The 17658-nt window shown below is 47.5% G+C and overlaps 1 protein-coding gene across 1 annotated transcript in view; it reads left to right on the top strand.

The window, feature by feature from the left end:
- NIN (ninein) overlaps nucleotides 1-17658 on the top strand; it is a 116818-nt gene that overhangs the window by 56408 nt on the left and 42752 nt on the right. The window contains exons 6-11 of the mRNA XM_083753789.1: nucleotides 11425-11464; nucleotides 12093-12280; nucleotides 13071-13217; nucleotides 13927-14094; nucleotides 15333-15469; nucleotides 16979-17119. Of these exons, the coding sequence (XP_083609915.1) occupies nucleotides 11425-11464; nucleotides 12093-12280; nucleotides 13071-13217; nucleotides 13927-14094; nucleotides 15333-15469; nucleotides 16979-17119 (821 nt within the window). The remainder of the gene's footprint in view (nucleotides 1-11424; nucleotides 11465-12092; nucleotides 12281-13070; nucleotides 13218-13926; nucleotides 14095-15332; nucleotides 15470-16978; nucleotides 17120-17658) is intronic.

Raw genomic sequence — 17658 nt, 5'->3', positions numbered from 1 at the left:
GTTCATGACACCAGAAATCTTAGTCTAACGGTAGGGCCGGCTCTGCCATGAAAGCAGATCTGACATTACTATGGGAGTTAAGGTTTACCCTAGCTGGAGTAAGTTGGCCTGGGGAGGCTGTCTGGAAAGGGTCAAGTTGCGAAACTCCTCTAAAGTAGGTTTGGGGGACCCTCAGACCATGGGGCAGACCATGGGGACCTCTAAAGTAGGTGTGGGGGACCCTCAGACCATGGGGGGAATGACGATTTCATTCGTCATTCTGGGGCCCCCCAAACACTGCAGTTGTGTGGGGAATAGCCGAGAAGAAAAAAGACCTTGGCGTTGGTCAGTTGCGGGTCCTTCTTCTGCAAGAAGACCAAAGCAGAAAGGGAAGTCTCAGCAGAGAGGTAGAGTTGTATTCCTTGCAAATTGTATGCAGTTTTGGGGAGGCAATTGGACGTTGAAGCTTGAGGTCTAACATTGATGTTGGCCAGTTGGTAGCTTCTGTGAATGACTCCTTGCGAATCCTTCGCGAATGCGATGCTCTTTTGGATATTCACCAGCTATGAAAAATGACTTCATTCATAGGGTGTTTCCAAGTAGACAAGCCCAAAATGCCTTGGGGAATGGAATAATTAAGGAGGCGGGTTTTCCTTTCAGTTGGAAACTCTCCACTTGCCCATCCACTGTAGTATTGTTCAGTTTCTTTCTCAGCGTTTTACTACAGTAGTTGGGTGCCCTAGGAACGATTTAACCATTGGGTATACTCACATTGGGAACATCCCAATATTTCCCCTGTTTTGGGGGGTCTCCATGCTGGGACGCGGGTGGCGCTGTGGTCTATACCACAGAGCCTAGGGCTTGCCGATCAGAAGGTTGGCGGTTCAAATCCCCGCGACGGGGTGAGCTCCCGTTGTTCGGTCCCTGCTCCTGCCCACCTAGCAGTTCGAAAGCACACCAGTGCAAGTAGATAAATAGGTACCGCTCCAGCAGAAAGGTAAATGGCGTTTCTGTGCACTCCTCTGGTTTTGCCAAAAGTGGCTTAGTCCTGCTGGCCACATGACCCGGAAAAACTGTCTGCGGACAAACGTCAGCTCCCTCGGCAAGAAAAGCGAGATGAGCGCCGCAACCCCAGAATCATTCGCGACTGGACTTAACTGTCAGGGGTCCTTTACCTTTTTTTAATGCTTGCTTTAATTGCAAAAAGAGAGCAGACCCCTTATCCTCTCATGCCAGGGCAAAACAGAACAGCCTCCAATTTTGAAGTCCGCTCTTTTCTGTTCCCTCTTGACACTATTAGCAGCTGTTCTGAACGGTCATGCACTTTTTCTTTCTCCCAAGATGTAGGATTATTTTCTGTGCTCTGGGCATGCTCGGCTTATCAAGATTCCTTGCCAAGAAAACAACATTCTGCAGTACATGGAAGCAATGCTCATTAAGCAAATATTTGCATATGTTTGCTTATTTCTGATACTGGCTCTGGATCAATGTGCAGTGGTGCTCTAACACAATTCCTGATCATTTCCATTCTCCTGGCATAGAGAAAGATGCTGTCTCTGAATGGGAAGGTTAGCTATGTTCTGCCTCCTCTATTGAGAAGTGTGTGTTGTGTTCGAATCCTGCTTCCAGGCTTTCCACAAGCATCTGATTGGCCACTGTGAGAATGGGTTGCTGGACTAAATGGGGCACTGGCCTGATCCAGCAGCCTCTTCTTACATTGAAGGTTTTATTTGAGGGTGTTAAGTTGTCATTATGGGATGGGTGGGGCAGCCAGAGTGTGACTTGCTAGGCAGCAGTGGCAACTAAGGGGTTTTCACACGTTCCATTTGAATGTATAATCCAGGTACACAATAGTTGAGCTATACACTTGTACGCTTATTCACATGTAATGTTCTCTTTTCCCTATCCAGTCGTACCTTGGTTTTCGAACAGCTTAGTTCTCGAACGTTTTGGCTCCCGAACGCCACAAACCCGGAAGTGGCTGTTCCAGTTTGTGAACTATTTTTGGAAGCCAAACGTCTGACAGGGATTCCGATTGGCTGCAGGAGCTTCCTGCAGCCAATCAGAAGCCGCGCTTTGGTTTCCGAACGTTTTGGAAGTCAAACAGACTTCCAGAGCGGATTCCGTTCAACTTCCAAGGTACGACTGTATAATTTTTATTGAATTTCCAATTTTTTACAAATTAAATCGTTACATTGTTTCAAGTAATGACTTCCTATCTCCACCTTGATTTAAGAACAGCTTAGATTAAGAATGCTGCAAACCCAGAAGGAAGTGTTTTGGTTTGTGAACTTTGTCTTGGAAGCAGAACATGTTGAGTGTGTTCCATTTATAAATTGAGTCCCCTGCTGCTTTGAGAAAGCATGCCTTGGTTTAAAAACGCTTTGGTTTAAGAACGGACTTCTGGAATGGATTAAGTTCGTAAACCAAGGTACAACTGTATTGTTGTTATTTAATGTTAAATACTAAGTTAAATAAACTTATTCATATATTTTTTTTAAAGTTAAACTGGTGTGCAACATAAAATATATGAAACAAAGACAATAAATCAATATAAAGCCATAAAACAGGATACCAAATCCCCAAAGTATGGCACTGGTCCTGTTGCAGTGTAAGAATATTGTAAGAAATCAATATTTTAGCGTGGCAACACCCAGATTTTGGAGCTCCTTACCTACTGACAAAACTATACCCTTTTTTGTGTCTGCTTGAAACTTCTTGTTGTCGCAAGCCTTCCACACCTATAAAATTCTGGCATGTCTTCCACTCACTTTCGCTCGCTCCTGATTTCAGTTTTTATATACTTGCTTTCAGCTTTCTCTTACCGGTCATTTTAACGCCGGCAGGTTTCTTTGTAAGCCACTTAGAGGTTTTATTGCAAGCAAGCAGCATCTAAGCGCTGCCATGAAAAAAGAAACAAACCAAAGCAAATTTGCACAGTTCAGCAAGAGGAACAGCCCAGCGCACGTGCCTTCAGGCCTGCCACTCGAACCCATAACCGGGCTCTTGATTTATCGCAGGGCCTCCCTCCCAAAAAACATGTGTGTTTGTGCTGTGAGACAAAGCTCACTGGGGGCCAGCTCCCCAGCCCCACCCCGGCCTCTTTTAATTGACAATATATATTCCTGGAGAGAAGAAAAGGTCCGTCTTCCGGCAGCAGATGGCCGGGTGGGAGCTGGGAGGGCGAGGAGATTTCTCTGGGCGAGAATGCAGATGCTTCTACGGGTCTTGAGCCTGGTCATTGTGCAACTTGGGGGCCATCTGTTCTTCCAGGCAGCGAGGGCTGGGCTGGGCGTCTATTGGAATAATGCGCTCCTGGAATCCAGGGCGGCTGAGCTAGTAATGCGCGTGACCTCCATCCAGCTGCAGAACAACGGCCATCTGGGCCAGGATACCTGGAGTGACAACGGAGCCCCTGGAAGCACCCCCTTTTGTCTCCCGGCCGACGGCTTGCCTTCTGGGGCGCCATTTTGGGGGTGGCTTGACCTCTCGCCTCATTTGCCTCCTCTTCACAATGGGCTCTTGTCTTGATCTTGGGCTATGGTAATGAGGAAGTGTGTGTGTGTGTGTGTGTGTGTGTGTGTGTGTGTGTGTGTTTGTGTGGAGCTAAGCCAGCCAAGGAGGTTGGTGTCTGGATACAAAGGGGGGCCCTTAATCTGAGCGGGCTAAGAGGGGATGCTTGCAGAAGCAACTGGATTGCCATTGGGAGAGCTTTGATGGCCAGCTCTGCTCCCGGCAATTGGTCTCAGGATTAAACCAAAATAAAATTACGTACACCCTTCATTTGAATAGGAAGAGGTCTTACAGTAGTACATTAAAAGTATAGTAAGTTGCCCCTCTTGTGACTGTTGCCTAATGTGACTATTAAATTGTGTGTTGTGTTAGAATTGTTCAAAGCCAAGCTTGTAATAATATATCTCTGCAAATCTTGTGAATTTTAAAAATTAGAAATTTGAGGGGAGTGATTAATTTGGACGTTCCTGGAAGAAATTGAAATTAGTGCCTACGCAGCTGTATTCTGCACTTTGGACTGCAGATCAGATTGGTGAACCATTGCCTTTTACTGCTCCAGCCCAATGAGGCATTTATTTTGAAGTTTTTGTATGGGAAAAGCTTGAGAACTGGAATTTTCATTAAAACAATGTAATTTTTTTTTTTAAAAAAAAAAAGAATTAAACCGAAGTTGGCAGGTGCTCACAGGATCTTCCTGCAAATTGTGCGGATTTTCGGAAAGTTTTGGTGGCTTTCTTTGAGATGGCCTTTTTTGTGGTAGGGGGCGGAGAAACGTTGTGCAAAAAAGCCTCACATGTTTTTTTTGTATTTCTCCCCTGGTTCCCCCCCCCTCCAATTCTCCTTAAAACTTTTGTGGCTGTTTGTAAGGTGTATTATTATTATTATTATTATTATTATTATTAGTCTCCGCTGCATTCCCTTTCCCTAAACCTTCAACAGTTGCATCCTCCTAAGGTTAGAGGACAAAGAATCTTATCTAGGGAGGGAATTCTAAGAAACTGGCCTACACCCCACAGGGTTTATTTGGAAAGATACTATAGCATGTGTAATAAAAATGAGACATATACAGTCATACCTCGGGTTAAAGTAGCTTCGGGTTGAGCGTTTTCCAGTTGCACTCTGCGGCGATCCGGAAGTAACGGAACGTGGTACTTTTGGGTTTTGCCACTCGCGCATGTGCAGATGCTCAAAATGACGTCACACGCATGCGCAGACACAGCGAATCGCAACCTGCGCAGACGCTCAAAATGACGTCACTCGCATGCGCAGACACAGCGAATCGCGACCCACGCAGACGCTCAAAATGGCATCACACGCATGCGCAGACACAGCGAATCACGACCCGCGCATGCGCAGACACAGCGAATCGCGACCCGCGCAGACGCTCAAAATGACGTCACACGCATGCACAGACACCGCGAATCGCGACCCACGCACGCGCAGAGGCGGGTTGCGTTCGCTTCAGGAAGCAAACAGGGCTTCGTAACAGATCCCGTTTGCATCCAGAGGTACCACTGTATATATGCACACACTGTGATCATACATTTATATGCACACTCTTTCAGAAATTGTTGCTTGTGAAACCATTTTAATTGGTTTGCTGAGAGGCACAGCATCTATTTTCCATGCAAAACGTCTCTGCTTCAATTCACATCATTCACAGTGTAGACAGTCCTGAGCTAGATGGACTCCGTGGTCTGACTCTGAGTACGGCAGCTTCCTAAGTTCCTTGTTATGCATTGCTACTATTGCAAATCCATATAAACCATACCCAGCCATGTATATACACATATATTTCAGAGCAGCACCTTAGAAGCAACTGCTGTAGGAGAAAACCAGCTGAATCATCTGCTCTCTTGAGAAGAAGAAGAGTTTGGATTTGATATCCCGCTTTATCACTACCCGAAGGAGTCTCAAAGCGGCTAACAACCTCCTTTCCCTTCCTCCCCCACAACAAACACTCTGTGAGGTGAGTGAGGCTGAGAGACTTCACAGAAGTGTGACTGGCCCAAGGTCACCCAGCAGCTGCATGTGGAGGAGCGGGGAAGCGAACCCGGTTCACCAGATTACGAGTCCACCGCTCTTAACCACTACACCACACTGGCTCTTGACACACCCACATATTTTTGCACATTGTGCGCACCTGTGTGACTTCCAGCCCATACCCTTCGACTGTTCCCATGTGGGAAGGTGCAACCATTGCTTGCTATCTCCCTATGCATACAAGTTAACATCGCAGGCAGAATTTGAACCTGGTGTCACTGCTCAGGGGCCCAGCTGTGTAGTAGTAGTAGTAGTAATATTAATAATAATATTATTAATAATAATAATTTTATTTATATCCCTCCCCAGCCAGAGCCGGGCTCAGCGTGGCTAACACCAATAAAATCACAGTAAAAACATAATAGGGGGAAAAGAGAGGAAGGTGAAAAAAACCAATTTAAAATACAGGTTAAAATGCATTTTAAAATGCAGCCTCATTTTAAAGTAGCCAATAAATCAAGACCATAAGGGGAGGGAAACATAAGGGTGAGACAGAGTCCAAACCAAAGGCAGGCGGAACAGCTACGTCTTGCAGGCCCTGCGGAAAGATGTCAAGTCCTGCAGGGCCCTGGTCTCTTGGGACAGAGCGTTCCACCAAGTCGGGGCCAGTACTGAAAAGGCCCTGGCCCTAGTTGAGACCAGTCTAACCACCTTGTGTTGTCATTTGTGGGGCAGACCAGGAGAGGCGGTCCCGTAGGTACGTGGGTTCTAGGCCACATAGGGCTTTAAAGGTCAAAACCAGCACCTTAAACCTGACCCTGTACTCCACCGGGAGCCAGTGCAGCCCAGGCAGTGCGCATATTCTGCAGCTCTTTACAAACATGCTGCTGCTGTGCTCTGTGTAGGCTGGAAAAATGGGTGGTTTAATCCAGAGGCCGCCAGTCCCTTTGGGGCTTGTGGAAACCTCTGGATTTTGAGGGAGTGCTATGGATGCGACTCCACATCTGGCTACTTCTCTCGCTTCTTCCATAAGCACAGCCAGGATTTTTTAAATTGGGAGACCCCCCCCCAAAGAGGATATTACAGGGGGCAGGCTTCTGCTAGGGCGGCAGAACCTCAGTTAATTGAGTATTTTTAACACTTTTCAAGACTTCTTGAGGATTTGAGGGGCAGCTGCTCCCACCCTTGGCTACTCCCATGCTCCTTCCCCAGTGAATTCTCCTCCCACCAGAAAAAGTATATACCTGTAAGGTAAAGGTAAAGGGACCCCTGACTGTCAGGTCCAGTTGTGGCCGACTCTAGGGTTGCGGCGCTCATCTCGCTTTATTGGCCGAGGGAGCCGGCGTACAGCTTCCGGGTCATGTGGCCAGCAGGACTAAGCCGCTTCTGGCGAACCAGAGCAGCGAACAGAAACGCCGTTTACCTTCCCGCCGGAGTGGTACCTATTTATCTACTTTTGACGTGTTTTCGAACTGCTAGGTTGGCAGGAGCAGGGACCGAGCAATGGGAGCTCACCCCGTCGGGGGGATTCGAACCGCCGACCTTCTGATCGGCAAGTCTTAGGCTCAGTGGTTTAACCCACAGCGCCACCCGCGTCCCTATATACATGTACATCCCCCCTTTTCAAGCAATCTTGTGAAAGATGGAGCCAGCAGAATTAATTTGAGCCTTTTTCAAGGAGAAAAATGTATCCATGTCCACTGAAGGATGTTATGGGGTCCCAGATACCACGCTAGGCAGCCCCTTATTAAAGGATTTGTTTGTTTTGAATCACAGTGGACAAGGCCATACACAAGCTTCTCTCTGTGTGTGATCATTTTTGCTCCCAGTTTCAGCTTGTTCATGAAATTCAAAGCAAATGTCCCTCTTTCCTTTTTGTCTGGTGCCAGAAAGAGTTGCCTGCATTCTTCCTTTCTGCATTCCAGCCTCTTTTTTTTTTTATCATCACAGGTCATTTGAGGAAAACGAGAAACCAGTTTTCCCTAATTCCTTAATTCCGCTGCCTCTAGAGTAGAGCAGGCTGATCGACACAACGTTTAGCAAATCTTTAGGCTGCTTAAAAAAAATTATTATTAGGATTCTTTGTGAACTCGGTTGGCCAAATCAGCCCCCAGTTTCTGTGCTCAAATCTGTGACCTTGGAGAGAGTGCTTTTTTTCTTCTTTCTTTTTTGCAAAACCCTCTGTGCATTCAGTGCATCGGGCATTAGGCTGTCACATGTCATTTTTACATTTTACTTCCTGGACAAATGAGGGGAGGCTGAGCTATCTCCTGGAAATACCCCCCCCCCTCTGATTTGAAAGCAATGGAATTTGGTAGGTTTGCTCTGTGTCAGGGCCCAGGTTCCATGCCAGGAATAAATTAATTAAAAAGTTCTGGAAGAACATGGTTAAAAAATATACTGCTTCACAAACTGTAATCTTGGTGCATGTTTAAGCATTTCCAAAATCAGCCCCTCGAGGCAAACCCCAAAGTCACTGGGAAATCATTGTGAAAACGTATTCCCTATGACCTGCCCTCTGGGATTGTCCCTGAGATGAAATCAGGAGTGGACCTCAGTCAGGTACACACCCTCCCTCGATGCAGGTGGGAGTTGGAGCCTGGAGAGCCTGCATTTTGGGAGGAAATTATGCCTGACGGGTTCCCATTGGGGAGTTTGTGAGCTGTGCTATAATCAATGATGGAGTTCTGCGTGTTTCAGGCATCCCTGGTGGTTGGACTGGGAATGTGCTGTCTGAAATGTGCTGCCAATCAGCACAGACTATTCTGTTCTTAGAAAATAATAATAATAATAATAATAATAATAATAATAATAAAAAAAAAAATAAATAAATAAAAATAAAAATAAAAATAAATTTTATTATTTATACCCCGCCCATCTGGCTGGGTTTCCCCAGCCACTCTGGGCGGCTTCCTTCAAAATAAAAAATAAATAAATATAGCTTAAACATTAAAAACTTGCCTAAACAAGGCTACCTTCAGATGTCTTTTAAAAGTAAGATAGTTGTTTATTGCCTTGATATCTGATGGGAGGGCGTTCCACAGGGCGGGCGCCACCACCGAGAAGGCCCTCTGCCTGGTTCCCTGTAACTTGGCTTCTCGCAGGGAGGGAAGCGCCAGAAGGCCCTCGGAGCTGGACCTCCATGTCTGGGCTGAATGATGGGAGTGGATCTCAGCCCAAGACCTGTGTATTTTCCTGCTTGAGTTTGGGGTCTCCCTCACCCCCCCTCCACTTCCTAATCTTTCAAATTATGGAGCCCAAGCATGCAACAGGAGTTCTGAAAAGTAGAGTGACCTAATCCAGTTTCCATGGCTACTCCAGTAGATTAATGGCATTTTTAGCTGTAATCTGAATGAGAAGCATTATTATTTTCGTGACGCCAGAGCTTTTACCGGGTGCTCTGTGGCTCTTCTTCCAAATGCATCAGTCACATGAATGCAATTTTTTTAAAAAATGAGCATCTTTTAAACGGCAGAACGTTAACGGCCAATTCCGCCCTTTCGGAAGCTTGAGCCTGGGTTGTGTGTGTGTGTGTGACTGTTGCGGGGTTGTTGTTTTTTGCAGCTTTGTATAAATAAGGAGTGAATTGTTCCGTGAGCGGCTGAGGGGGTGGATCTCCCAGTGGAGGAAAGGGGATGCTGTATCATTTCAAAAACGCGTATGAACTGCTTTGATGCACGTTTTAAAAATAAACCAGCCATTATCGTTGCCTGGCGCTTGGAGAGAGGGGAGGAGCTACTGATTCCTACAGTAGCTAAAAGTGTTCTGCGTGGAAAGACAGATGTTTAGCCGGAGGAGAGAGACGCAAGCTGGTGTGTCCTTGGAATGACACCGATTCTGGCTTCCTAGATATAGGCAAGGGGTTCCTCCTTCTCCTCGTCTCCCTGCCCTGGGCGCTGCTCATCGCTGGGTAAATCCATGCGGCTGTGCAGGGAGGTTTTGAGGCCTCTACCTCTGCCCGTTTTCTAGAAGAATCATAGAATCATAGAGCTGCAAAGGGACCCCGAGGGTCATCTAGTCCAACCCCCCGCCGTCACAGCTGAGAAGAGGCTCCAAGTTGCTGCAAACAGTGTGTGATCATGTGGGGAGGGAAAGCTTGTCTCAAGCACTTGGAACTCTGCTATTTCAGTAAATGTTTCAACTCCCCCTGCAAGGTAGACTAGTACATTTGTTCCTTTCTACCATACGGGATGGCAGAGATGGGAAGCTGGTTATTCTGCTCCTTTTGTGTAACAAGGAACTGGGGATCCCTCGGGAACCCCTTCTTCATTGCTATAAATGGCCTCAAGAGTGGAGGGGGGCAACTGACACTGGAGAATAGTGGTTGGGGGGTGGACTTTGCTGGACTGGTCATGTTGTGCTGATGCCTGATGATCGTCTTCCAAAGCAACGACTCTATTCCGAACTTAAAAATGGAAAGCATAATGCTGGTGGTCAACAAAAGAGGTTCAAAGACTCTCTCAAGGCAAATCTTTAAAAAAACGTAGTATAAACACCAACAACTGGGAAACACTGGCCTGTGAGGGCTCCAGTTGAAGAACAGCCTTGACCAAAGGTGACATGGGCTTGGAAGACGCTCAAACTCAGGACGAAAGGGATAAACGTGCTAAGAGGAAGGCATGCTTGGCAAATCCACACCGTGATCAACTCCTGCCCAGAAACCAATGTCCCCACTGTGGAAGGATGTGTGGATCCAGAATTGGCCTCCACAGTCACTTACAGACTCATTGCTAAAACCGTGTTTATGGAAGACAATATTACTCGGTTACGAGGGACCGCCAAAGAAGAAGGCATAATCCTTTCCCTGCCCGGACCACAAAAAAGGGTAGTTGCTCCCAGCACTGGGGTGCAATTTTTTGTGGTCTGGAGCTGTCAAATACATGGAGTCAGTCACCTAAGCACATATTACCTGTCTGCAGGGCCGGATTTAGGTTTGATGCAGCCCTAAGCTACTGGAGGTAATAGGTAAAGGTAAAGGGACCCTGAGCATTAGGTCCAGTCGTGACCGGCTCTGGGGTTGCAGCGCTCATCTCGCTTTATTGGCCGAGGGAACCGGCATTTGTCCGCAGACAGCTTCTGGGTCATGTGGCCAGCATGACTAAGCTGCTTCTGGAGAACCAGAGCAGTGCACGGAAACACCGTTTGCCTTCCCGCCGGAGTGGTACCTATTTATCTACTTGCACTTTGACATGCTTTCAAACTGCTAGGTTGGCAAGAGCAGGGACCGAGCAATAGAAGCTCATCCCGTCGGGGGGATTTGAACCGCCGACCTTCTGATCGGCAAGTCCTAGGCTCTGTGGTTTAACCCACAGTGCCACCCGCTTCCCTACTGAAGGTAATGGGGCCCTTTATATGTCCAGCTGTCCTTTGTCAACAACAAATGGTCACTGTTTTTTGTGTTGAATATATGCCATATGGTAATTTATTTGCATTACTTTCTATGGGAAAGCGCACCTTGGTTTTGGAGCAGACTTCTGGAATGGATTAAGTTTGAGAACCAAGGTACCGCTGTATATAGAAAGGAGCAAACCAGTGATGTTTTAGGGAGCAGGCTAGCAGGCAGGGCCAATGACTTACATCACAGGAGCCTACACAACACAAAACACTGTTGCTGTATGTAGGTTTTATTTTATTTGTTTTTTATCTTATATTTTGGAAATGCACATCTAGTTATTTTTTCCTTTTAATTTTTTGGGGACTCCCAAGAGAGTGGGCCCCTAAGCTATAGCTTGTTTAGCTTATACGTAGATCCGGCACTGCCTGTCTGGCTTCTAAAACATCTTCTGCAATAAATCTACTAGTCCCTAAGGTGCCAAAATCAGACTTTTGATTGGTTTTGTTGTTCTGGGCTAACAATGGGGTTTCCCTGTCCTTCAGACTGTCCATACCTGCATTTGAAAGAGGAAACTGATTTCTGTTTCTCTCTCTCTCTCTCTCTCTCTCTCTCAGCACTGGAGATCCCAAGACAGCGAAGAGTATGAGGCGGAAGGTAAGAGATCTGCGGATCTTGTCTTAATTCATGGAGTTAGGGAGAAGGTGTTTCCCTCCTCCTATGTTGATAAATACAAATAAATGTTTTAAGTGTAATGGACTCTAGCGAGGGCAGCTATAGAGTGGGAAATGAATGCTTTGTTCAGTGTTCTTGCGCTTTCGAATCAGAGCTGCAAAACGAGCAGCTAGCACACTCTGCCTTGAAAACTGGCCATTTCAAAATGTGGGATTTTAAAATGTTGGGATAATTTCCCAAAATGCTCTTGGGTTGCTTCCACATACTAACACTTGCTATATAGATTTTTATGGAGAGGTCGGATCTGTCCCAAGACATTAGCTGCCTTGAGTGGCTTCACCACGTGGTCTCCAGAATTTCTTTTGCAAACTCGCAAGGAAGGCTGGAGTGCAAAGCTCAGAATCAGGCTCCAGTGCAGAGTTCAGCCCCAGGTTCCTCTCTCTGAGCAAGGGAGGGTGGAGAGAAATATATTAGAATCAATTCAGTTGTTGCTAGACAGATATTATTGTCTAGCAATATTATTAATATTAATAGTAATAGTAATATTTTTTTATTCTTAACCTTGTTTCCTTTTCAAGACCAGCTTATTCTTCCTTTTTTTCCCTTCAAGGTCAGCTGAGATTCTGGAATCCCGACGACCTGAATGCCTCCCCAAACATCTCCCCCACTCAAGACTGGATAGAGGAGAAGCTGCACGAGGTCTGCGAAAGCTTGGGCATCTCCAGAGATGGGCATCTCAGCAGGAAGAAGCTGGTCTCCATTTGCAAACAGTACGGCTTGCAGAATGTTGACATGCAGGTAACCCGTTCTGAGCACCTTCCCCTTCTTCTCAATTCAGGCTGGCTGCCATGGCTGCAGATATAATAATAATAATAGTAATAATAGTAATTTATTTATACCCCAGCCTCCCCAGCCAGAGCCAGGTTCAGGGCGGCTTGTAGCAATAAAATGACAGCAAAAACATAATACAAGGAAAGGGGGGGGGCAATTTAAAATACAGGTTAAAATGCAAATTAAAATGCAGCTTCATTTACAAAGGTAAAGGGACCCCTGACCATTAGGTCCAGTCGTGGCCGACTCTGGGTTTGCGGCACTCATCTCGCTCTATAGGCCAAGGGAGCCGGCGTGCAGCTTCCGGGTCATGTGGCAAACCAGAGCAGCGCACGGAAACGCGGTTTACCTTCCCGCTGGAGTGGTACCTATTTATCTACTTGCACTTTGACGTGCTTTCAAACTGCTAGGTTGGCAGGAGCAGGGACCGAGCAACGGGAGCTCACCCCGTCCTGGGGATTCAAACCGCTGAGCTTCTGATCGGCAAGTCCTAGGCTCTGTGGTTTAACCCACAGCGCCACCTGCGTCCCATTATAGTAGCCGATAAATCAAGACCATAAGGGGAGGGAAACATAAGGGTGAGACTGAGTCCAAACCAAAGGCCAGGAGGAACAGCTCTGTCTTGCAGGCCCTGTGGAAAGATGTCAGGTCCTGCAGGGCCCTGGTCTCTTGGGACAGAGCGTTCCACCAAGTCGGGGCCAGTAGTGGTTCTCCGCTTTTTCTGCTCTATCTGAGGGTGCATTTTGATCCTTCTCAGGTGGCAGAGGACGTCTTCCGCAACCTCGAGCACGACGGCACGATGAGCATCGAAGACTTTTTCTACGGCTTCTTCAAAATCGGGAAGCCTCTCCCACCTTCGGCTTCAACTCCCTACAGGCAACTCAAGCGCCATCTCTCCATGCAGGTGAGAAACCTCAGGTGTATCCCCACCCCATCTCAATTGTCTAAAATCAGTTGGATTTCACAAGGATGGAAGAACGAGGAAATCCTAACGAAAGAACAATGGCAAGAAAAACTGATGAGCTATGCGGAGTTGGCAAAGTTAACGTATAAATTATGTGGAGGATAGTCTGACTTCCTTAGGGCCTGGGACCTCCAAACTATGCTTATTCATGGACCTTAAGGTCCTTTTGCGTGGCAGACAAGGAGAGGTGGTCCCGTAGATACGAGGGCCCTAAGCCACCCTAAACTGGGTGAAGAAATACTTGCTTTTGTCTCTGCTGAATCTCCCAACATTCATTTGGTGTTGCTGAGTTCTAGCGTCATGAGAGAGGCAGAAAAACTACCACAGTGAGCATAATTATTTGGGTTTAAAACAAACAGCCAGAATATATGTACCGCTTGATTGCAGTAAAAATCCAAGTGGTTTTCAGGAAATATTAAAGTTCTACCTCTTCTGCGTCTCCTCCGTCAAAAAGAGTTCCTTTCATTGAGAAATCTAGGATTCCAGACCAGTCTTCTCCCTGACATGCTAGTTTTATAGGTGGAGTGGAATTTTGGGGGGCTGGAATTTCAGCACAACCGATAATTGCAGGGGGCTGGACTAGATGACTCTAGAGATCCCTTCCAGCTCCATTCCTGTGGTTCCCTTTCTCTCTCTCTCCCATTCTCAGTCCTTCGATGAATGCGGGAGGCGGACCACCACGCCTTCGGCAATGACAAGCACCATCGGCTTCCGCGTTTTCTCCAGCCTGGATGACGGAATGGGCTACGCGGAGGTAGAGCAGATCCTTGACGCCTGGCATGAAGAAGGAATCGAGAACAGCCATGAGATCCTGAAGGTAAGCGCTTCGACTGCCTCTCGGCCACCGGGGGTCCCGGGGGGTTACCGTGCGGCGTGATCAGAGTCCAGTCCAAGGTCGGGGGTGCAGTTTGGAGGCTGTCCGTCAGGCTGAAGCTGGGTCCAAGGCAGGGAGTCGGGTGAGGTCAGGAACTCTGGCAGAAGAGCAGGACAAGGTGTCAGCAGGAACAGGTTACCAACAATGTTGCTCCCGCAACCTGGGACTGGGGCTGGCCGGCTTTTATCTGCCCCGAGGCATTAGGGCGGCCCCGATCCTCTGTTGACTCGCCTCTCCTGGCCTGGAGGCGAGCCCTCCTCCTGTGGGAACTTAGTTCCCTCCGCCTCTCTGACCTGAGCCTCTGCAGCTCAGGAGAGGCTGGAGGGTGACCAGACCCAGAGACAACCTCCTCTTCCTCTGACGGGGCTGAGAGTGGAGCACCTGCAGGCAATGGGTCCTCCATCACCTCAGGGGCCAGAACAGACTCAGCTGATGCCTGCACCTGAGGATCCAGCACAGGTGAGGACCCTGCAGGCTCAGGCCCCAGCCCCGGCTCAGCTGGTTCTGGAGGTGGGGACTCCTGTGCAGGCTGGAATTCCTCAGGTTCAGCCTCTGAATCTGATTCCCAGGCCATCACACACACTCAAAACGGTGAATTCAATGCGGCAACGGTTGCCTTGGCGCTTCTGCATCGTATTGTAGATCACTATATAACACCCAAGATAACTGGGTGGAAACCTGAAAACTACCGTATTTTTAGCTCTATAAAACGCACTTCCCTCCTAAAATGTGTGTGTATCTTATGGAGCGAATGCAGGCGGGAGGCTCTGCTCAGCGCTCCCTTTAAAGAGCCGTGTGGAGCGTGTGTGTGGTTCTTGGGGGCTTTTTCCCAAGGAGCCGCACCCACACTCCGTGCGCTCTTTAAAGGGAGTGCGGCTCTTGGGGGAGCCTTAGCCACATGCAGCCTCTCACAGGCAGGGAATGAAGGCTCCCCTTGCCCGGGAGAGGCTGCGCGCGGCTATCCCATAAGCCAGGACAGCGAGTGGGATCGCTGTGCAGCCATTCCGCTGGCTGTCCTGGCTTCTGGAATTCAGAATTTTTTTCCCCTTGTATTCCTCTTCCAAAAACTAGGTGCGTCTTATGGTCCGGTGCGTCTTATAGAGTGGAAAATACAGTAATCAGCCAAAAGAAGACGCAGCTTCTTAATTGATGGGAAATTCTTTCCTCTTGTTGTCTGGCAGGCCTTGGATTTCAACCTGGATGGAAGAATTAACCTGACGGAGTTGACTCTTGCCCTGGAAAATGAACTTCTCATAACAAAGAACGGGATATACCAAGCTGTGCTGGCCAGCTTCAAAACAGAGATCCGACATTTAATGTAAGTTTGTAATTTTTGAATAAGTAATATGTCCTTTTATGTTTCTGGACTGTTACCCACCCAAATTTTCAGATAGAATCATAGAATCAAACAATTGTAGAGTTGGAGGGACCTTCTGGTCAATGCGGGAATCTCTTTGCCCCATGTGAGGCTCAAACCCACAACCCTTAGTTAAGAGACTCACGCTCTACCAACCAAGCTATCCAGCAAAGTTGTCCCGTTCATTCAAGGCTTTCCCCCTTGTGCAATGGAACCTATTCTTCCTCTCCTCCTCTCTGTGTCTCCCAAATCTGTCTGGGGGTTCCCACAAGTCTCAAACAGAATTGGGGTGGGGGAATATGGGGAGAAGACAAGCAGGGGAATTTCTGCTGCGGAAATGAGATCCCATATGCAAATGGCATGACTTTTTAATAATAAGAATAAGAATAAGAATAAGAATAAGAATATGTTATTCTTTTTTCCATATAGAAAGTTACATTTGTTACAACTATATTCCAATTCAGCAAAACTAATGACTTCCCATTCGCCCAACGTCAAAATTTATAACTCAAATTACATACAAATTTGGCCCCGCCTTTTCTAATTTCATCCTTTTCTAATTTCATATTCCGCAATTTTCTTACACTTCAAACCCCACTGTAGTCTTTGCAGTTGGGAAATAACTTTTATGTAGCCTAGAAAGGGCTTCCGGGTCTCCTTTAAAAGATTCCAAATTTGTATCTCTTATCAGTGCCATCAGTTTTGCCATCTCTGCTTATTCCAAGATTTTCACAGCCCAGAGGGAGACTCTTAAAAAGCAAGTGCCTTTGCTCTAGAGTCTAGACTGCCTGCGCTCAAAGGCAACTTGAGCAAAAGTCTTTAAAAGTTTGTATAAGCTGCAGTTCCCAGAAGGAACAGTCCCCAGGTTCCTTTGGGGGAAGCCAGGTGTTCTCATTGTATTGTGGCTGGGGCAATCCAGTCAGATGGGTGGGGTACAAATAATAAAGTTGTTGTTGTTGTTGTTGTTATGCGTCTGTGACCCTTGTGAGTTTGTGAAAGAGACAAGGCTTGAACCCAGAGTTTCCTGATCCACAACTCAGTCTCTTCGCCACTTTTCCTTTGGCGATCCCTCATAGCCGAGTAAGATTGTCTTCCATGAACACAGTTTTAACAATGAGTCCGTACGTGACTATGGAGGCCAATTCTGGATCCACACGTCCTTCCACAGTGGGGACAGAGGTTTCCGGGCAGGAGTTGATCACTGTGTGGATTTGCCAAGCGTGCCTTCCTCCTAGCACATTTCTCCCTTGCGTCCTGAGTTCGAGTGTCTTCAAAGCCCATGACACCTTTGGTCAAGGCTGTTCTCCAACTGGAGCACTCGCAGGCCAGTGTTTCCCATTTCTCGGTGATCATACTACTTTTTTAAAGATTTGCCAGTCTTCGAACTCTTCGCCACTAACACAAGCCTGGCTCAGGTCAGGCAGGCTAGGATCCCAGTCTGATAATGCAGAATTTCTTTCCCTTTCCTAGGGAGCAAGCAGACCAAGAAGCCCGAGAGAAGGAGAAGCTCCGTTTGGACTTGGAGAAGGCGGAGAAATGGAAACTGTTCATGACCTCCGAGGTGGATGAGAGGCACTCTGCCATTGAGCGCCAAAACGAATACAACCTGAGGTAGCTTTCCCACTTCTCGGGATTTCCCTTCTCCATTCACAGCATCTCAGTCACTTAAGGGTCCCTAAGACCTACTGGGAACATAGAAGCAGAAACTTCTATGTGTGCCAGTGTGGTGTAGTGGTTAAGAGCGGTGGACTCGTAATCTGGTGAACCGGGTTCGCTTCCCCACTCCTCCACATGTAGCTGCTGGGTGACCTTGGGCTAGTCACACTTCTCTCAGCCCCACTCACCTCACCGAGTGTTTATTGTGGGGGAAGAAGGGAAAGGAGATTGTGAGCCACTTTGAGACTCTTTCGGGTAGTGATAAAGCGGGATATCGAAGCCAAACTCCTCCACTCCTCCTCCAAACTGACCAGGCTGGGCAACTGGAGGGCCATCAATGGGCAGCTTCATTGAGCTGGTCCCGTTTCTGATCTGCTTTTTGCACATGCTCAGAATATCCATGGGAGTGGGTGGGAACTCGTTGTGTTAAGCCTGAAGAAGAGGAAACAGAGAGGTGACACGAGAGCCATCGTGTCGAATGGGAGGTGTGGCGT

This window comes from Podarcis gaigeae, assembly GCF_964106915.1.
Source record: "Podarcis gaigeae genome assembly, chromosome: 1".
Lineage (NCBI taxonomy): Eukaryota > Metazoa > Chordata > Lepidosauria > Squamata > Lacertidae > Podarcis > Podarcis gaigeae.
Note: the sequence above shows the minus strand (reverse complement) of the source record. Positions and strands in the feature narration are given on the sequence as shown.